The sequence below is a fragment of the Lissotriton helveticus genome, chromosome 3_1, assembly GCF_964261635.1.
Source record: "Lissotriton helveticus chromosome 3_1, aLisHel1.1, whole genome shotgun sequence".
Classification (NCBI taxonomy): Eukaryota; Metazoa; Chordata; class Amphibia; order Caudata; family Salamandridae; genus Lissotriton; species Lissotriton helveticus.
The window spans coordinates 502129216-502150790 of NC_136061.1; the positions used below are offsets into that span (position 1 = coordinate 502129216).

At 43.8% G+C, this 21575-nt stretch overlaps 1 protein-coding gene across 5 annotated transcripts in view; it reads left to right on the forward strand.

Moving 5' to 3' along the window:
- The window catches only part of MYO1B (myosin IB), a 911317-nt gene that overhangs the window by 734081 nt on the left and 155661 nt on the right, over nucleotides 1-21575 (forward strand). For all 5 annotated transcript variants that reach the window (XM_078680402.1, XM_078680405.1, XM_078680404.1 and 2 more), the window contains exons 19-21: nucleotides 5394-5487; nucleotides 7427-7576; nucleotides 15228-15296. In XM_078680402.1, the coding sequence (XP_078536528.1) occupies nucleotides 5394-5487; nucleotides 7427-7576; nucleotides 15228-15296 (313 nt within the window). The remainder of the gene's footprint in view (nucleotides 1-5393; nucleotides 5488-7426; nucleotides 7577-15227; nucleotides 15297-21575) is intronic.

Genomic DNA, 21575 nt, shown 5'->3' on the forward strand with positions numbered 1-21575 from the left:
CAGTTCTTATCATTAAAATAAATTGCCTCACTCTGTTCAGCATTAACATGTCCTATTGAATTTACTAGAGAAGGTGAAGAAAAATTGAAGTGTTCCTGAGAAATCAAACGCGTTGAAACAGTTTAATATGTCATGCTTTTGGCTAAGTTGATCACTTCTGACAGTGAAAGACCTCTGTAACAGAGTAGATGTACTTGCATTTTCCTGGAAATACAGCTATAAACAAATTCATCCCTTATATAATTGTCTAACGATGCACCAAAGTTGCAATTCGAAGCCAACAACCTCATTGCTCAAATGAACTCCTCCACACTCTCATCAAGGTTTTATTTTCTCTTGAAAAATGTAATCTTTCTAAAAGAACTCCAGGTTCTTCTACAGATATGTTCCTAAGTCTGGGTATTGCTTCAGCTTATTCATCACAGTCACCAAATTGACCAGCAGGAGCAACGGCTTGAGGTAAATTATAAAAAACTTCCTGGCCTTCCTGGCCTAGATGACTGAATAAAATTGCTGCTCTGCATTTAGGTTTAAATTTATTAGCGTCAATAGAAACTAGTTTTCAAAGGATCTTATCCATGTTTTCCATTTGAGCATAGGTTTGCCAGGATTATGCAGAAATTGAGAAATCTGTGTAGTTAAATTGAAGCTGTCAAAACAAATGTGTACACAAAACAACTTCAAGAAAGGAATGCTGGAAGCTTTGCACAGTGGTAGGGTAAAGTCGTAAAGAGGTGCTTTCAACTGTAAAATGACAACTGATGACTAATAACTGATGACTGATAATGCTCAATGGAGATTCAATAAATCTTCCGAAGAAAAGATGGCCACCAACATAATGCACACAATGGCATCACGTGTAGTAGGCAAACATGGATAATAAACATTTTCAAGGGAAGATGGCCGCTAATGTATAGGGTGCGATGACGTCACACGCAGTAATTGTCACAGTGAGAGGAGGTACTCATTCAACCTCACTCGCACACTGTAAAAAGTGGCATTGAACAAGGAATGCTGGCCAAGGTTGGGAGGAGCGGCATGGCAGAAAACCAAGGACCACAGGAGAAAGCAGGGCTCGTGAAAGAGAGAAAATGAGAGGTTGGACAGAGCTCTAGCAGCTCGTCGCCAAATGTAGCAAGAAGCGTCTGCACCAAATATAGATTGAAAGACTGATTTATTAATAAAATACAGTGAAGAAAATGAGCCCAGGTCCGGTCAGTGTCCGGTGCGTAGTGCTGTCTCAGAACTCCAAACAGCCATCCCGCACAGTACCAGAAGTGAGCCTCGAACTCCACAATAACAATGCAGAGGCAGGGGGAGGAGCCTAGCTCGAGAGCGTAATGGCCGCCTTTTAGCTCGGCTCCGTCGGCCCTCTGGCCAACCTCGAATATCCTGCAATATATCCTGTACTGCGACGATACTTCACTACAGATTTTGGAATTTAACGACCCACTCTTACTCACCGTCTGGTCCGGAGGCTCCTGCGTGTTGTGGGTCCGCAGTTGTGCCCTCGGTGGGATTGGGGCCTCCGGGCGCTCGAGACCGGGACCTCGCCTGTGGGACCCGACCGGCGGTGCTGAGATTGCCGGCCCCGGCCGCGAGAGTGAGCCGCTGGTGGGAGCCGTTGTGTGTATGCCCCGGCGAGCCTGAACCGGCCCGATTTGTGGACCGTGCGGCTGGAGGGGGATGAGATGTGTCGGGGGCTGACTGTGTGAAGGGGTCCCTTCGCCTTTGTTCTGTCCGGTAGCCCTGGACCCGGCGCCTGGCTCTCGCTTGTGGGGCCCGCCACTGTTCGGAGTGGGCCCCCCCCCATTGAGCGCCGGCCTGTTCTGTGCCGGTGAAGCCATCGTTGGGAACCTCCGGAGGTCTGTAAAGTCCTACATTTGGGAACTGTTTGGGGGCCCACGGTGGAGTGCGGGGCGGCGAAACTCACAAAATGGCTACCAACAATGTGTGGGGCGATCCGCTCTGCACCGACGAACCTTGCTGGCCGGATTGCATGGAGGCTTGGGCGTGTGCTCGAGCGCCCACGCTCGGAGATGTCCTGGACGCCTTGATGTCCTTGTATGCTGTCTTGGCCCCCGGTGCTTCTGCCGACCCCATGCGGCCCGCCGCCATTTTGGGTCATCGCTCTTTCATGCACCCCTATCGTCCTGATGCCTCCATTGTTTTGCCCCCTTCGGCTGCGCCAGGAGTTGCTGTCGCTGTTCTTCAGCCGCTTGATGGGCCGGTGGCTTTTGAACCTCCGCTTTCTCACCGCCCGGACTTCGAGGACCTGCACACGACGCGGAGATCTGCTACTTCCCGGACTAATGGGAACTTTGGTGGACCGCTGTTTGCTCCCGCTTCGATGGATTCGAGCTTTTGTCCTGGTGGGGTACCTTTGCATTGTCGAAATGCGAAACTGGACTCCGGCTTGCTTTTGCTTGCCCTGTCGTTGCTGCTACAATTGACTTGCTTCATTGACTTTTTGTTTTCCATTAGTATGGTGGCTCTCCCTATTCTACATCACTGCCGTAACCCTGGTCAACATTACGATTATTCTGTGCTGGGTGGTCCGCTCCATGTTATCCTTTATTGGGTTGGTTTCGTGATTAGGAAGGGCTGGGGGTGAGTTGCAAGACACTGATAGACTGCTGGTTTACCTATCCGTTGCACTGCTGCTTGTACTCTCGACATTGTGAAACGTTAAAATTTCCCCCCCCCCCCCCCCCCCCCTGCCGGTTTTTGCTGTATGTGAAGGTGTAGCATTGATTTGATAATTATTCATTTGCTGGCCGGGGGAGGGTCGTAGCCTAGTGTGTTTGTTCATATCCTCTGGCTCCTCCCTCACATCTTATTTTTGTTTCATATTCCCTTTCCTCCTTCTTTTTATCTCCTCTTTCTACTTTCTTTCTTTACTATATTTCGGGTTTCGGATTAGGGCGACAGGCACGCTGTTTGGAGGGTAGGCGGTAGCCTTCTGCAGGGGTGCGGGTTGGGACGGGTGGGCGGGGTCTTTCAGATGTTTCTTTTTTGGTTCTATGGCCCTCTTCTATCCATTTATAGCGGTGCCGCTTCTGTCCTCGCTTCTCTGGCATGAGTGGGTTGGAGTCTGTCGCTATGCCACTTTTATCTGTTTCGATGCTCCGTCGCGACTGCCATACCCTTCTTCTCGCCAGCTCTCTACTTTCTTCTGTATTATTAGCCGCGGAGTGCCTGGCCTGGGGTGGCGCCCATCTTGCACGATTGTGTTTCTCCTTTTATATTTCTTTTGTTTCTTTTTCCTTTTTCATTTTTCGTATATTTTAGATCAGACGGGGGGTTGGGTGGTGTTCCTTTTGGGTAGGATTTAGCACTCTGTGCTTATGTTGTATGCACTGTTTATTGGATTTTGTGTGTACGGCGTTGATAATAGTACATAGCCATTGAATGCTCGCATATCCTGTTTTCCCTTCCCGATTATATTTCTTAGAGGGCCTGTATCCTCCTACATGGCTTGTTCCACGTAAAATTTGCTTAATTGTATGACACTGGATCCTTTCCTCCTGCTGTAAGAATGTGCCCTCTCATGTCCTGCTATATAGTGGTTAAGTTTGCAAATGAATCCTGCAGTGATATATTGACTGGGTGGGCACTGACTGGCGCGGAATGAAGTATAGTGTTTCTGTATCCTGCCTACAATGTTCAACGCACAAATCCTAACTATTGCTGCTCCTTTAGTTGATATTATGTCGTATGGCTCGCCCTTTCGGTTCTCTGGTCTGAATGTATGATACCTCTTTAAATTTATAAAATGAAACCTACGTTATTCTTCTTATGTCTGTTGCTAATACACCGTAGCGCTTTTATTTTTAGCTTTTCCGCACAGTAAGACGACCTGGAATGTTGTTTATTGTCATAGCGGTCGGCCCGTAGTGGTTGTAGGCAGACGCTGTGTACTATGCATATGATAAATAAAGGTTTTCAAAAAAAAAAAAAATTTAAAACAATGCAGAGGCATCAAAGCTCATGATCTGAATGAGAAATGGAAACTAAGTGAGAAAACGAACTAAAACATTTTCAAAACTATGAAACCACATGTAATAAATTACTGGTATAAAACAATTGTATAATATAGTACACAAAGAGTACAACATTGTTACCATGGTGTTACATAATCCTGGTTCTCCTAGTTAATTGAAGAATTCTTAACAATGCCTGTACTTTTTGCTGAACTGTTTGGACCGGTATATCAATACTTTAAGCGAAAGCAACATTTTTAAAACGTGCTTGCCATTTTTTATTTACCACTATTGTAATTTTTTTTATATATCTTGTTTTATTGAACACAGTGAAACTGGCATTTTGGTACAGGACAAATAATATGTCAGGCATAAATAGACAGCATTACTTTGACAAATCAAAACGACAGGTCATGGAGATCGGGACTTAGGGTGTGAAAGGTTCTTCTAGGGGAGGAGCGGTGGGTGGGATACAAATATTCCCTCTATGTACATTCCATTTGTCCCAAATTGCCGTCAACTTTTTGGGGCAGCCCAGTGCTACATACACTGTTTATCCCCTCAGCATGTACCAGTCCATGTCCGCTTTACAGTAAACCAATGTAGACACAACTCCAGACCCCCACAGTAGGGCGATATTCCTATAGCTACCATCAAACCCAATGTGACCCAGGTTTTCCCCTTACTATTCATATCTGTAGGCTCCCAGACGTTTAACAGACATAGTTTGGCTTCAGGCTGGAGTCTCACCTCAAGCACCTCGCTTATACACTCCTATATTCCCTTCCAATATTGACAATGATGACACATTCCCATAGTATTTGTAAGAATGTACTCTCTTGACCACAATGCCTCCTGTACATCCCATCAGACACACTCCGCATGCTAACAAGTCTGGCTCCCGACACATAACCCATATGTAGGATCTTCAATTGAACTAAGCAGAGTCTAGAGGAGATTGTAACTTCTCTCGAGACGACAACATCTCCTGCAATTTTTCGTCAAGTTCTAACCCGTCTCTCCCCCACCGCCCCCTGGTCTGGACAAGTGGATCAGAGGTATTGTTTATTAGTTTCTTGTATGTGAGGTATATCGCTTCTGTGGGCATGTAACCATCTAATAACCTAGCTTCCAACGGTGATGACTCTGGGGGAGACTCTCCTCTCGGCAAGGTTGACATTAGTGCATGCCGCACCTGCAAATAGTGGAAATATTCTGAATCGGCGAATTCATACTCTTTTTGCAGACCGGCAAAAGCCAACACTGCCCCCTTTTGCCACAGGTCGCCGATCCTTGAGATCCCAATTAAGTGCCAATTTTCAAACCCCATTTACCACTGTTGACCTAATTTTCTGCAAAGTTGAATTCGTGCAGGATTTTTGTTAGAACATTACTTTGTTGCTCTTTCAGGAACGGCGTGGAAGTGCTGGTAAAAGATTTAGGATTCCCTGAAGAAGAATACGCCTTTGGTAGATCCAAAATATTTATTCGTAACCCAAGAACGGTAGGTGAAAAAACATTCATTTGAGCATTTAAACTCTATTTTGTGATCTCTGGTTATCTAGAAAATGTCTTGTGTATGCCTTCCGATTCCTAAGTAATTAGCAATTCCATGGCACCATTTTAATGTCGAAATTTGATTCATCACCTAAATGTGCATTATGTTTGTCTTATTATTGAGCTCCATCAACATTTCATACTGTAGCACTCTTCCTCGTCCAGTGTCCCTTTTCTTACTCAATACCACTGGCATGATTGGCTCTGCTCTACAGTGGTTCCCCTAATATGTAATGTCTGCTTTTCCTGATTTTCCACTGACTTTTTTCAGTTTGAGTCCCACAGTTTGTCCTAACTCTAATCCTATTCTCTCTCTATACACGACCTCACTCTGGGACACATCTTCATTCAGTTCATTGTGCCATCTTTATGTTGATGGTACACACATCCTTTTGTTGTCTGAACGTTGTGATCAGAATCCTGCTTGCCACACCTGCCTTTACACCCTCCTCTCCCTTTCAACATTGACCCTGGTGGTTTAGTTAAAAACAGGTCCATCTACAACCTCCAAGCGTTTGTTGAAAAAGATGTCCATCTACAAAGTCCTAGCAACCGTTTTCAAAATGGTGGACAATAATCCCTTAACCCCTTCCACGGTGATGACGAGCTGGGCTCGTCATGAGGTAGCCTCCTGCTACGCTGATGACGAGCCCAGCTCGTCACGTAAAATGCGGTTTCGCAAAACTCCGCGTACGAGCGGAATTCCGCCCGCACGCATGCGGTTAAACTACTTAGCCAACTTTCTGGTCCTGCTCAAAAGCACAAGTGCTGCTTCCAGAGACCAAAGTCAATGCAGTTTAGGTCCCATCACTGGAATAAAGTACCCCCACTACTCTGAATTTCCTTGTAATGCAATTAGGGCACAAGAACAATGAATGCTTGAGACTGCATGAAAATTGAAAGTCAGTAGTGACACATTGCTTGCAACTTGTGTGAAGCAGTTTTTGTGTCTGGCTCAATTTACATCACAAGCCGCGTAACATTAATGCCTGTCTTTTCAATTAGAAATATCTTGCTGCTTGTGAAATGAAGTAATACCAGTTAACTTGTTAGTTCTCAGAGGATGGAGTGTCCTTGTCTCAGGTTGAGCTGGTGTTCTACAGAACATAGACCACCCGCTTCATAAAAAACCAACACTGAGAATCTGACAGTTAGATTCTTCTATGTTGTGAAAGCATTGCCTTAGGCTAAGAATATAGTAGATTCTCTACATTTTTATAAAGGTATTGATGTGTATTATTTAATGCTTGAACCGGATGCCATGGAGGGATAAAGCGCTGTAAAGTGATGCCAATTTGCAATTTCTATCATTAATATTATGGTTTAGAACACTAATCCCCTCTATGAAACGTGGTTACCTGGAAATAAACCATTAATATTTCGTAAAACAAAACTGTGTTCAATTTTTTGCACACATACGTAGATAATAACTACTGTACTATGTTTTGATAAAACAGAATAACCAGGAAAAATTGAGTAATGTTGGTGGATTTTTTGGCAGTTTCTTTTTTAAACGCTTAAGTGCGCAGAAATCCTATTTTCGTGTAAAGTCATAGCCAGATGTTTTGTTTTTGTGGCTTAGTTCGTCTTATTGTGCACTCAAAGTCTTGACACATTTGTGCGTCAATTACATTTTGTCCCACCTTTCAGTCAAGCACATGCCACTTTAATAGAACGGCTTCAGCTACAATAGGGTTGACAACAGTTTGAATTGATTTCTTGTTTTTCACCCAATGTTTGGCACCTTGCTTCCGTTAATGCTGTCGTGGTCATGATCCATAATGCAAACTTGTCCAAGTAGAGGCAGGTACAGGTAGTAAAGAGTGCCGGCCATCTGCAGGTTTCAACTTTAATGCTCAGCTGGAATTTACAATATTGCGTTGCAGCTGTTCCAGTTAGAAGACCTGCGAAAACAGCGCCTTGAAGACTTGGCCACTCTCATCCAGAAAATCTACAGAGGATGGAAATGTCGCACACATTTCCTTTTGATGAAGAAGAGCCAGATAGTCATTGCAGCCTGGGCAAGGAGATACGCAGTAAGTGTCTTTATTTCACAATTACGTTATCTGTTATGGTATAAAATGTACATTTTATTTAAAAGTCCTTCCTGTAAAGCATTGGTGGCTTCATAGCGAGTAGTGCAAAGGATCAGTTTACCTTCTCAAAGATGTGTGAATAATTTGTAAGGAATACCTGCAGAGTACAGTGGGTTAGGAAGGATTAGTTACATTCTCCATCTAAAGCAATAATACAGACAATGTTTTCTTATGCACATACTAGCAGCCCGTCCCGACGTTGTCCGGGGCAGAAAGGGGCTGGGGGCAGCACCACAGCAGGAGACGCGCAGCAGAGCGGCCAGCAGCGGGAGCAGCATAGCGTAGTCACAGCAGAGCGTACTCACAGCACAGCGTACTCGCCAGTATCACGTGCACAGGGTGTTGTTTCCTTGCTCCCATTTCCTTGCTCCTGGCCGCTTCTGCCCACGCTCCTGTCCGCTTTTACTCCGCGCTCCCCTGGGCATGTCGATGTTGACAGTCCTCCCCGCGCTCCTGGCCGCTCCTACGCGCTCCGGACCTAGCAGGGTGTCGCTTTCTTTCTCCTGGGCGCTCCTCGCAGGGTGTGTCTTCCGCGCTCCGAACCTTGCAGAGTGTTGCTTCGGAGCTCCTGTCCGCTCCTCGCAGGGTGTCACTTCCGCGCTCCGGCCCTCGCAGGGTGTTGCTTCCGGCTTCCGCGCTCCTGGCCGCCGACCCGTGATGTCAGCACGCACGTCGTTAGCTGGCGCTACTTCGAAGGGACTACTTTTCCTTATAAATTACTTTTCCCTTCTAAAATATATATTTTTTTCTTATATAGCCTATGTCCATCTGCTTGCCCTGACGTTTTCAAAGATGTATTGGGTGTTTGGATTGGTGGTGTACTTTTCGAGTTTACCTGCCTCAAAGGACACAGTTCTCTCTTTATAATAGTAGTATAGATTGTTAATTGTGTTTTAATGTAAACACATTAGTCACACCTACACTGTCAAGGTTTCTTAATTGGATAACGCAAATATATTTTGAAATAATTTAGTAATGGATTTTGAATTTTGCTCCCAAAATGGCATAGTGTTGATTACATATGCCAAAAGTGGTTGTGCAATATCCATGGTCATGTAGTTGTTGTGTATTGCTTACATTGGAAGGCTTGTGCATGAATATTCAGATGTGAATTCACTGTAGTAACATCACAACAGTAGTTAACCAAGATATGCTTAACTGTTTGTTCTGCTGCCCGCAGCGGCACCACTACCTATCCGCAGCGGCGGATAGGTAGTGGTGTTCTCCTGCGCCATGTCCCGTCTCACCCGGGTCTCGATAGACCTGAGGGAGATGGGCTGAGAGGGAAGGATGTGGTTTGTGCAGGCACAGCACCTTCCATGTTCTCCCAACACTCTAGACCTACACTGAGGAGAGAAACGAAGCCCCGCTGACAACTGTCTCTATCAGAGTCGCTGTTGGTGGATGAGATGCTGTCTCACTATTCTGTGTGGTAGAGGAGTATGACTTTGGACTTGGATGAAGTGTGATTGCACAGAGAGTGGCAGGCTAGCGGGTGATAGGTCAGATATTGTTTATGTACAGTTTGTTTCATGATTTACTTGCATATAAAAGAATGTCAGATGTTTGTTTTACATATGGAGGTGGGTGGGAGAAGTTTTTTTCCAGAGGGTCATGTGGGTGGGTTGCAGGATGCCCACTAATTCTTTTTTTTTTTTTTAATGAGTATTAGAGAAGGCATATGTTGAGGGTTGCCAGTAACAGGAGGTCAGGCTATTTGTGTAGCTGTTTTTGTACATGTTCCATAGGGGTCCCAAGTTACTCCTCTAGTCCAAACATATGTATTGGAAGCTGGGGTAGACGATTTGTGGAGGTCTTATAGCACATTCGATTATAGCTGGGTAAAATGTGAAGTACAGGGATGTTTTTCAATACTGGGTTCTGAGTGACATCCAGGACAACTCAAATCCGCCTTTGGTCTAGCTGATGTCACTCAGAACCCCAAAGTGAAAAACATCCCTCTAATTCACAGATATCCATCTATATGTTCCTTATGAACGGCCTCACAAATAACGACTATCATGAATACCAGGTTTTAAATCTGGTTATTCACTCCTAAGATGTAGCAACAATAGATACCAAAGTTGCTTCCCCTGTTGCTACTTCATAAGGAAATGAGAGGTTGCTATGGCAAGCACTCTAAGAGCTTGTCAATGCAGCACTGGCTGTCTGCGGTGATGGAAAGCAGAGAGTACAGCTTCGGAAAGGAAAGGTGAGCGTTTGCACAGAGGTTGGGAGGGGTGGGGGTGTGAAGAGGCCAGGTTCTTGAATTTATTTTATTTGGTGTTTTATTTTTGTATTTAGGTCAAGGAGAAGATGCTCTAGCGTGTATGGCTCCTGTATTACTCCTGAAAGCATTGGCAGGTGATTTTGGGGGGCATCCAAAATGTAAATTATAGATGGTTATTGTAGGTAGCTGGCTTTTTATGTGCTAGTGCCAATGTAAGGGCATAGCATGAAAAAACTACAGACGACCCTTATTGATTTACACGGATTAAATTAATGATCCCAAGTGCTCTATTTGTGGTAGCGTGGTTGAGCAGCTTAGGCTTACCAGTGGGTAGTGTTAAGCATTTGCTGTACACATTGTCAATAAATGAGACACACACTCAAGAGGAGACTCGAGAGGAATAGGAAAAATAACACAGATTTTTATATAATTTTAGACACCAACATCTTTGGGATTGGGTAAGTACTTTTGGCGTAAAAGATTTTTACAGCTAAAACAGTAGAAAGTCACAGCTGTCAGATTTAAGGCGTGAGCCTCAAATGTGGTAATGTTATCTTATGGAAGGAAAAGACATGTACTGCATAGGTATACTTGCAAACTGTCGTAGAAGATATCCTTTAGGGTTTAAGGTGCTTATGGCACAGGGTCCAAGAAACCACCAGCAATTTAGGTAGCACAGCCTCGGGGTGTCCAGACGCAAAGGTACTGGTCTTGTTGGTATCCTCAAGTCAAAACAACAGAGTCAGCAGGGGGGGGGGAGACTTGAGGACAAGTCTAGCAGAACCCAATGTGGGCCTCGAATCGTGTGGACTGGTAGGCCAAAGGGACACAGGCAGAAGGGTAAACAACTATTATACTGCATGCGTTACAACATATGCTTTTACCTCGCATGCCATTACAACGGAAATGGCTTGCTGTAGGGGGTATACGGTGTTGAACTCCAACACTTTCCCTACTGTTGCACAGACTGGAGTTGGAATAGTAAATGATACTATTCCAACACCCTACACAACCCCAACAGCGAGCCGGGGTCAAAAATTGTGTTGTAACAGCATGTAAATGTAAATGTAAATGTAGTATACTTGTAAAGCGCACAGCTGCCCCAGCAACGGGGCGTCCCGGCGCTGTATAACTCTGGGGAACCCGTCCTGGCTTTCCCTGTGGGATGGTCCCTTGCTTGGAGTCCCCAAGGTGGAGCTAGGCATCCCCGGAATTGGTGGGGCCGTTGTGGAGATTAGGCAAGCTAATGCCCAGAGTTGCCAAGTGGAACCCCTGATTAGAGTAAGCACCGAAGCGAGAATTATCGAGTCCGCTGACCAAGGTCCACGACCCTGCCGCGTCGGGAATTGAACCCTGGTCCCGGGCTGACTTCTGCTCTCAGGCCTGCCGCCTCTAACCAGTGAGCCACACTACTCCATGTGGGGTGAAAGCATGCATTGTAACATCATACAACCGGCAGAAGTTGTGCACTCAGGCTGTGGGGCTCTGGTGCAGAGGTGCTGACTGGCCACCCAGCATCGGAGGCTCTCACGGTTAGTGGAAGGAAAGAGACAGCACAACCTCTCTCGCTGTGGAACTGGTTTCTACTGAAGTCCCTTGACATGAAGGTAAGTTTTTGTGGCATTGGTGTTAAGATGGACCACAAGCAAGCCTTGATGGGTGCCACTACCCCGGTAGTCAAGGTATTGGTGTAGGGAGGAGGGGGCTCCTAGAGCGTCTAGCATCTCGAAGTTCAACAGAGAGATGGGGTTAACCTCTTAGAGACTCAGGGACCTCCTCCTGTCGTGCTGCTCCTTCTACGGGCCTGATGGGCAACAACTATAGGTACAGGGTAGATGCATTCTGTGCCTGCAGGTGTAGCGGAATGGCTCCTCCACCCCAAGAGTGATGCTGCCTGGTTGCTGAAGTTGCTGTATGGTCTTCTATAGCTTTGGGAGGATGCACATCTTGTAAATGAGTTGGGTCAGTGCAGTTGTGGAGGTTCCAGCAGCAAGGCAGAGTTTTGCACAAAGTAGCAGTTTTCGCAGTGACTGCTCTTCTTTGTCCTTCCTTCGGTTCCCAGTAGACAAATCTGAGTTCCTGGTGTCAGGGAGCCACCTAAATACAGAATTTAGGGTTGTTTAGGGAAGTGTAGAGTAGTAGCCAATGGGTTACTAGCCCATGGGGTGACTACAACCCCCACTGTTGCATATCAAAGGCGGTAGAGGCTTTGAAGCCTCTGGCCTTGATACGCTAAATCACTAACCATCTTGCCGGAAGAGTTGCAAACACCTCCTGCCAGAGCAGGCATTGCTTCTGACCTCTGAGAGCAAGGGCTCTCCCGGGCAGGGGGCCAGAAACTAGTCCTTGGTGGCAGGCTGGAAGAGTCCAGTCAGCCAGCACACTAAATGACTGGTAGTTTTCAGAGGTACCTCTAAGGTGCCCTCTGGGTGCATGCCATATTAAATCCAACACTAGAATCAGTGTAGATTTATTAAGAGTAGGTATTTGATACCATGCACCATTATTTGCAGTAAAGCAGTTATGTAGTTGGGCAACTCGTAATGATCAGTGCCCAGAACATATGCTCAGAATTTCTTCCTGATCACTGGCAATGTCATGGCAGTGGAACCAGACACCACAGGGGCATATCTGCTCATGCAGGTATGTCCTTACATATAATATAATGCACCATACATTAAGGCTCTAAGATTTGCTATAGGGGTTACTTGCCTATATTATATGCAGTGTTCATAGACATGGCACATAGAGTGTGCCATGTTGTTTTTTCAAAAACGCCCCATTGCCCTGCTATGGCAGGCTGCATGCAGATCGTGTGTGGGTTCCTTTGGGTAGCATAATACATGTTGCAGCCCTTAGGGATCCTCTTTAGTACCCATGCCATGGGTTCCAGAGATACCATTTGCTAGGGACTTACATATGTGCTAAAGTCTTTGCCAATTGGGTTACAATTAGACATTTATCTGTTTTAAAGGAAAGAACACTAACACTGGGGGCTGGGTTAGGAGGGACCTAGTGCACTTTCAGTCGAAAAGCATCAGTATTAGAGCAAAAAGTGGGGGTGACATTGTCAAAAAGGGCACTTTCCTACCCTAAAAAAAGAAAATAAATTGGATGTTTTTCACCTTGTTGTCTAATTGATGTCACTGTGAACCCCTCAGTGAAAAAAATCCCCACCATTATTCACTATTACCCATTTATAAGTCTGTATATAACACATGGGAATCTGAAATTCCTGTATGAAAGTAATTCTCTAATTTTGTTTTTACAGTAGAGTATTGACGTCTGTAGTCACCTATAATAATGAAATGATGTTGCTGCTCAACCATAATAACCTATTACATTTGAGCGGTGACACCATAATGCCTGCTGCCAAAGTCAGTTGTCAAAGTGAAAGACAGGCCACAGAGCATAATTACAGCTACTGCTTAACCAACGAAAATTAGAACTGGCTTTTCCTTCATCTGACCTTTTTCTTCAAATGAACAGTTATCAGAAGAAATTAGATAATTGCAGCAGCATGTTTGTTTTCTATCAGTTATAGGTCATTAGAGGAAGCCAAACTTACTCTGTGTTTCAGCACATTTTGAGATATTTGCAAAAATATTAACTGCTTTTGATATGCTTACTTTTGCACCTCAGATTCCACTTTTATTTTTCTACAAATCTACTATCTCTTTCATGTGAAAGAGAAAGACACCAAAGGATTGAAGTGGGTTGTGTGAATGATGAAGGTGTGACCATGTATTTTAAATTAAAAAAACCTCTGCTGTATATTTAGAGGATATTACAAGTCACCTTGGAGTTTCATGATCTTATTAGAGAACCACCTTCTTCCCTGTTCATCTATTTAAGAGACACAAAGGGTGATGGAATGAACGTTTGCAATTATTATAACCACTAACAGTCTATCAGGATAGCCTTCCAAACCATAATTCTGCAACCCACCTTGCCGATTCAGTTTGTATCCAGCCATATACAAATCAGTCTTGACCGTGCTCCAGTGGGGTCAGAGTTCTGTGCTCACCTTGTCACTGGCACCAAATTGCACTTGACTGAAAAGCCCCAACAGCAGTGAAATCGGGAAGCATGTGTTTTGGTTCAGAGAGGACGTGGCTTGGCAGTCTGGGATGGACTGATCCTTTTGGATCAATGATGTTTCTAATCTGTGCTGCATTGTGGGCACAGAAATAATGGAATAGGAGGTCTGAGATTAATTCATGCATCCCTCCCATCACTATTCTGTTTACTTTTGTTCCTCTATATATGACCATGGAATTCCTTGGTATCTACCATTATTATTATAATGTACAGCAGAGAGTACGTTATCCCCTATATCTTGCTCTACATTCTAACCATGATACCCAACGTGGTCAGCAAGAGAGGAATTGTTGTGTAGAAGGAGGAGCCTATAATCTGGCTTATATTCTGGCACCTCTGTATGCTTCATTGAAAGGAGTATGGAGAAAACTCCATATCCAATGGAAGCGCACAGCCAATAGCCCTTAAGGTTTCAACAAAGTAATTAATCTACTATACTTAAAATTGACGCACAATGTATGACAAGAATCAAATGGGTCATTGCATATAATCAATTGTATTCATAGACAATCATTGATAAACACAAAACAAGATGGTGTGATGTATGATTAACAAATCAAATCAACACAGTACAATTTGTCAGTATCAGATGAATCACACTTTTGTAGTGACCCCAATGCACCCCTTAGCAAACCGCTACCCATTTATAAGTCAGTATATAACACATGGGAACCTGAGACACCTGAGACATGGGTCTCTAAAACTGTTACGCGCCCTTCTGTGATGTTTTGAAATAGAGTTATCGCGAGACGCATCGTACACTGATTCTGCCAGATAGACCTTTAATCACTTACCCGCAAAACGTGACTGAAGGGGACTGTAACAGTTTGAGAGGCCTGGAAGCCTTTTGCTAAGGCGTACAACAGCTCTCGTACCCACGAGGAGCTGACTGAAGATTTGATTTTCATCATTCATTTTAAATAAACGTTGCAGCTGTGTGGTATCAAAATGAATTTACTCAAGGTGTCCGTAGAATTCGGACACAGGCTTGCAAACCATGTGGTAGTCCTTATGATTGCAGAGCACAATCTCTCTACTAATGAAGGAATGAGTCTTGCGACTAGGCATTCACCACGAGAGGAAGTAAAGGTGGTATTTTTGTGTAAGTAATATCCACAATCTGAATCGCCTTCAATTTGTGCATTACCAGCTGTGCTAGACTTCAGGTTTCTTTGACATACTGATGTTTTGAAAATATTAAGATTATTTAAACTGTTAAATATGTTAAATCTTCTAAACTGCATACATTTATCAATACAGCAACAACAGAAATACAGTCGGATAAAGAGCTCTACCATTGTTGTGCAGTCTTACATCAGAGGTTGGAAGGTGAGTTTTTGTTTACAGAATGATGCTTTCTTTTTTGTAACGAGCAATATTTCTCTTTATGGCAATATTTTCCAGAGGTTTAGTGCTATATACCCTCTGTGAGTGATTCATTGAAACACTCGAGCCAATCTGGTCCTTAATTTGAATGTAAATATCAACAGTAGACTAGCATTAAGACATTGAACATGCATCTTTTCAAAGTAAGACCCTGTTTGCCTAATTTTTAAGTAATCTACTGTTTTCCAAAATGTAAAATACATATGATGCAGTATCTAACTTTCACGATCATGTCCTACATTTTGGGGCATAAAGTGCGCTATGATTACCTCATGGGTTTAGACTCTGTCATATCAAGAGAAAACTATTATGTTGTTTAAGCTATGTTAGATTTTTATGCCAAATACATACAAATTGGAGTAATCAAATGGATGATTTACGATTGTGAAAACACAAATGTATTTGATCAAATAATAATAAATAACTACTGTGTAACTTCATTCATTTTTTTAAATTGTACACATTATATGCAACATGACTTAAGTCTTTCAAACACTTTTATTACATTCAACCCACCTAGCAATGTTTCATAATACTTTTATGTGGGGGAAAACCATTACTGTCAGTTGCTGTCCATGATCCTTGTTGCATTTTCCAAGACAGCTTAAATACACAATTATTCATAAGGCCTCCCCAGCACTATGTCCGCTTGTCTCCTCCACATATTTAGGGTTTCAATTTTGAAAGTAACATGTTTTTGTAGTTTTACAGAGAACCTTTAATCTTTCTTTTTTTGTTTTAGGGGCTTTGCACCGTGTATTCTCTTTTTGAGACACCTTTGTTGGCTAAACAAATATCAAAGATGCATAGATTGAAACCTGCTTTGCCTGTCCTGTTTGTAGTGCAACCTGTCACAAGCTTAGGTTGCAAATGGATGTTGTCATGCATTGTGGATATTTTTTTCTAGTTTTGCATGCAGGTGGCATGGGTTACCTTGCATAATTGTTTCTACCATTTAGGATGCGTATTGAGGAGAGTCTAAGATGCCTAAAGTGTCAGTGATATTTAGATGTTTTTCAAAGGGACTGGGATGAGCATGTTGCCACAGTCCGTACAGGGTTGCATGCCATTCGTTGTCTAAATCATCCTTTCACAGGTGTCGTATTCATGTTGGAGATACATTTAAGGCCAGTCAAATGTAGGGTGGCATTGATCTAAAACATGAGACCTATTCAGCACCCTACGGTTTCTACCATCCTGTTAAGATCTTGATGTTTTCTGCATAACTGTTAGGGCCCTCCTTGGAGTCCACTTCAAGAGGAGGTTTAATATTGACTTTGCGGTGTCTTATCTTAAATCATCCAGTACTTTAGCACTAAGGGAAATTTTAGAGGACTCTTTAGTGCCTGCTTTCCTCATACTAATGGCATCTGAAAGGGGTATTGTGTAATCAGTTTAAGCTATCTGTAAGAATCAGTAGTTTCTCTCTATCATTTTGTTTTTGAAGTGCGGAATGTCACATATCTTCTTGAGTTCTCTCTACCACCCATAAGGGAACAGCTCCTTGTATTTTTTGTTCTGCATGCTGCCCCACATTTACTAAGACCCTTTATTCTTTGTGTTTCTGGCCTTGCATGTTTTGGTCTTTGAGGACGCTTGTCTTGTTTTTATGTATCCAGTTCTTACCCCAGTTTTAAGTTGTGTTAAGTGATGGAGTACCCGATTTTCTGTAGGGTCCAGAAACTGTCCCATTCCAGGTGCTTCTTCGGAAGACTTCCTTGAACATTTCAGTCAGCTCAGTTACTTGATGCACAATATGTGAATCAAACTTAAAGTATTTAGTTCCTCTTATTGTGCTATCAAAGTAAAGCCAACAGCACTCTGGGTCCAAAGCATCTTTATAATGTGTGGTTTTCTGTGTGGAGTCATATGTTTTACCCAGTTCTGAAACTGTTTGACAGAAGGATACAGGTCATGATTTTAGGAACTCAGCCTGATGATGTGAGAGACCATGGTAATAAAGGAAGCACAGGGTCGTTGATATACTCTCTTGATGGTCCTATTATGGTATTGCATGTATTCATTTGCTATGTCTGACATTTGGGGCACCTGAAAGATCCTCTACCATTTCTGTGATGGCATTTTGGAATACCTCAGCAGTCAATGAAACCTCAAAACTGAGTCTTGTAGTGGGGGAGATCTGGGTGGAAGTTATTTTATAGGGAGTTCTGTAGCATTTCATGTTTATGTTCTAGAGTTGAGGTCTACAGATGAGTTAAACGTTACTTTATTAAGATCACTTACAGTGTAGCCTATGGTGGATGTAATGTTTCTTTGCAAATCTACACTTTTTTGATGGTCCCATTTACTTTTAGGATTTAAGCCTGTAGCTGCTTCTGAATATAGAAGATGATGCAGCAGTGGCACTCCAAATACTAAAGTAGATGGGTCAAATGTTTGCAAAAAATCCAATCACATGCATTTGATCAGGGTAGCATTTGAACCGAAAGTACCTTTGCCCATCTTGCCACCTCAGTGTAGACCCAGCCATATGCAAATCAGTCTTGACCCTACACCAATAGAAACAGTCCAGCCAAATTACCATGCCTGATCACCCCTGAACCGGAACACCAGCAACCCAAGTCTGGTTTTGCCATGATTGGGGCTTGTTGGTCAGATGTAGCTTGGTTCCAAAGGGTGGCACAGTGAACACGGGACCCTGATTAGGGTAGCGGTGGCACACAGCAAGCAGTTGTTTGATGGAATCAATGGGCATTTTCGCTTTCTTGTCTGCCCTTGCCACCCCTGGCCTCTGATCAGTTGGGTAAATTCCTTGAGTACTAATTTTATCAGAACAGTAATTGATGTGCAGTGCAGACTGAATTCGGTCTTCAGTTGCTCAGCAATTGAGAAGCATGCCTGTCCCTGATTCAGAGATGAATATATTGACTTTGACCTTTCTATGTATCTGCCTCCACTTAAAGGTCTCATTTTAGTAGTATTTGTTCTAGGCTGCGATAAGTATATTTTTCGGTTCAAGTTTGGCATGCATTTCACCTTTTGTATTTCACTTTTTCTTAACTTGATCTCCTTCCATCTCTTTAAAGTTTGCTACGTTGTTAACCTGTGCTTTCACATCCCCACTGAATGTTGACTTAGCATTTGGAATAGGCTGTCTGTGTGAACATTTTCAGACTCTGAGTAGCTCATGTTTTTCATTGTCTCTTTTTCTGAATTCCGGTGTTACGTTTTTGCCATATAGTGGTTGGGTCTGGAATTTTGTTTGTTCAGTCCTTTTTGTGTGTGTGTGTCCCTTTGGCGCCAAGTCGGTCTTCTTGTGATGTCAGATCTATGACCCAGAAGCCCATATTCATTTGGTCTGGATGCAAAGTAGAGGGAAAAGGAGCCTTGGATGTGTTGAAGAAAGAGTTAGTCGAGAAAATACTGAGGAAATGAAACACTGGACCTGCAGGACTCATTGAGGCAAGTCACAAACACTAATAAAAATTAGATTTCGGAGGTATTTTCACTTGGTGGCAGTGAGAATGGGGCATATCCTCTCCAGTTCCTACCTAAAGTGCCACCACAAGCTTACCTGAAAGGGCAGCCACAAAGTGTGTAACCTTAGTTTGCTGAAGGAACACAGCTTGGAGGGATGAAAAGCACATGTAGAGTTCCTGCCTAAGACCTTAAACACAAAGGGAAAACCAAGGTGGGCACCATACACCATGACGCGGTGTCAGAATAAACATCCCTCCGTAAAAGACATTGGGCTGCCTAGCTATGAGGAGAGCCTTGAAGAATCTGAAATGGCAGAGGGGGAAGGATTTGACTCTGATCAGGTTGTCATTGAGTCCAAAATAGAAGGTGTCAAAGAAGATACTGGAGGGAAGAGAGCAGAAGAGGCACCAAGTAACAACACAACAACCCCAGTATGGAGCAGCGGTCGTCAGATTCCTCCAAGACTCTCTTGAAATAAGCGAGAAGAAGTGCCACGGAAAGGAAGTTCAATGCCGAAGAGAAAGGCACATAACGCTGAACAGAGAGAGATGGGTATTAAAAAAAACACCTAATCAACATTTTGAGGCTCACATTGAGGCACTGATGAGAAGAGAGGTTTAACTTGCTGAAGGGATTTGAAATCCCTACAAGTACTGAGAAAAGCAAAGGAGGCATACAAAGCGTGTCAGGCCAGTTTAGGAATTTTGGAAGACACAGATGCACCAGATAAAAGAGGAAGGCTGTAGACATTGATTCACGAGAGGAGGGGATTGAAAGATATCCTCATGTCCCCCACCTACTGAAGATATTGTGATCTATAATGTTCTCATCAGGAGGTAGGCCGATACCAGTGAGCCCACATGGAGGAAGAAAAGACATACTCTTGGTTCCTCTCAAATGCTTCTCCCCTCTCAGAGGTAATATCAGTACCTGCCAACGTTACCAAACATCTTGGATTATGGGAGGGACGATTTTAAAGGCTCAGTCTCTGCCAAATTAGTTACGTGGAGAACTCAAACATTCTTCCCAGGACCCAACCAATCAAAGGGCAATGCAGCCTGTCACCCTTAGGCTGGTCTTTCCACAAATTATTCCCTTTTACCTCCTCTTTTTGCTGATATTTTTGTTGGCCTTAGGAATCTGGGCACTTTACCACTGCTAACCAGTGCTGAAGAACGTGTGCTTCACCCCCTAAACATGGTGACATTGGTGTATATCTGATTGACCTATATGATTTACTAGTAAGTCCCTTGTAACGAGATATAACATATACCCAGGGTCTATACATCAAATGCTACTAGTGGGCCTGCAGCATTGCTAGTCCCACCCACAGAAGTAGCCATTCAAATCTTTCTTGGGCCTTCCATTGCAGTGCCTGTGTGTGCAATTTACTGCCACTTTGACATGCCACTTAAAACTACTTGCCAAACCTCAACTCCCATTTTGTTACATATAAGTCACTTCTAAGGTAAGCCCTAAGTAACCCTAAGGGTAGGGTGACATATAAGTAAAAGGTAGGACATGTGTGAATAAACTTTACATGTTCTAGTAGTGACAAACACCCAAATTCATTTTTCAGCACTGTGAAGCCTACCCCACTCTTAGGCTATCATTAGACACTTTTGAGCAGTAATTCCTGATCAGAGGGGAGTAGCTTGTTCATGTTTCATATCTTTGGAACAGTAATGATAAATCCTCACTGGTGAAGTTGGATTTAACATTACTGTTTTAGAAATGCCACATTTAGAAAGTGGGATTTCTCTGCACTTACTGCTCTGTGTGCCTGACAGTCTGTCTCCAATACACGTCTGAGGTGGAGGGGGTCAGCTACACTTTGTGTATTCCCTCTAAACAGCTACGACACAGGACGGATAGGTGTGTCTGAACAACCATCTATATACATCTGTATTCTGATGGCTTTGCCTCTGCAGGATGGATGGTAGGGGCTAATGCGTCACTTGAATAGTCAGTGCTCTATCCCCACACAAAGGTCTGATTTCCCCTCACAGAAATGGCTGTGGGATGAAAGGGATAATTGTGCACTTCAGAGAGGTGCTTTTAAGTCACCTCCACATCAAAAGCACTTTTGGCTATAAGTGCTTGGCCGGACTCTACTGGGCTTGAAACTGAAGCTCTGCCAGAAGTACTGCTGTGCTGCTTAAATGACTCAACTGGCCTGCTGATCTGGAAGGTGTTGTTTTAGGTTTCATGCTCTGCTGCCTGCTGCTCTCCGATTCTGCTGTGGGAGAGCTGAACTCTGCCTTCACTCCAAGTGATCTCCAAGGGCTTGTTGGCTTGCCTCCTGTTGCTTGAGACTCAGGGATATCAAAGTATCTACCCCTGCTCCTGTGCCTGGCTCACTGGGAGAGGCCCAGATACTTGCCACATGAATTTTGACATCTCTTATCTGCACATAGACGAACCGGCACATCTACCCTGTTGCAGGAGTAGAATCGGCACTTCAGGCCCAGTGCTATGCCCTTAGAGGTTGACACATCGGATAGCATATTGCCGCTGCTGCAGCTTGGTTAGATCAGTGCATCACTCGATGCCTCTGGACTCTGGCACCCATCTTCGGAACAGTTGTATCGCCTTCACTGCATGGAGAAGATCGACGCATCCTGCTGGCTTCAACATAGACTCTTTTCGCCGTTTGCAACCAAGAAAGGTACCCACCAGGTCCTGTAGCCGGCCGGTGCTCCATCACAGTTGGCCCGAGCTTTGACTTTGCCCCAGTCTAAAGTAAACTTTTTAGCACTACTTGCTTCTAAGTGCTTTACT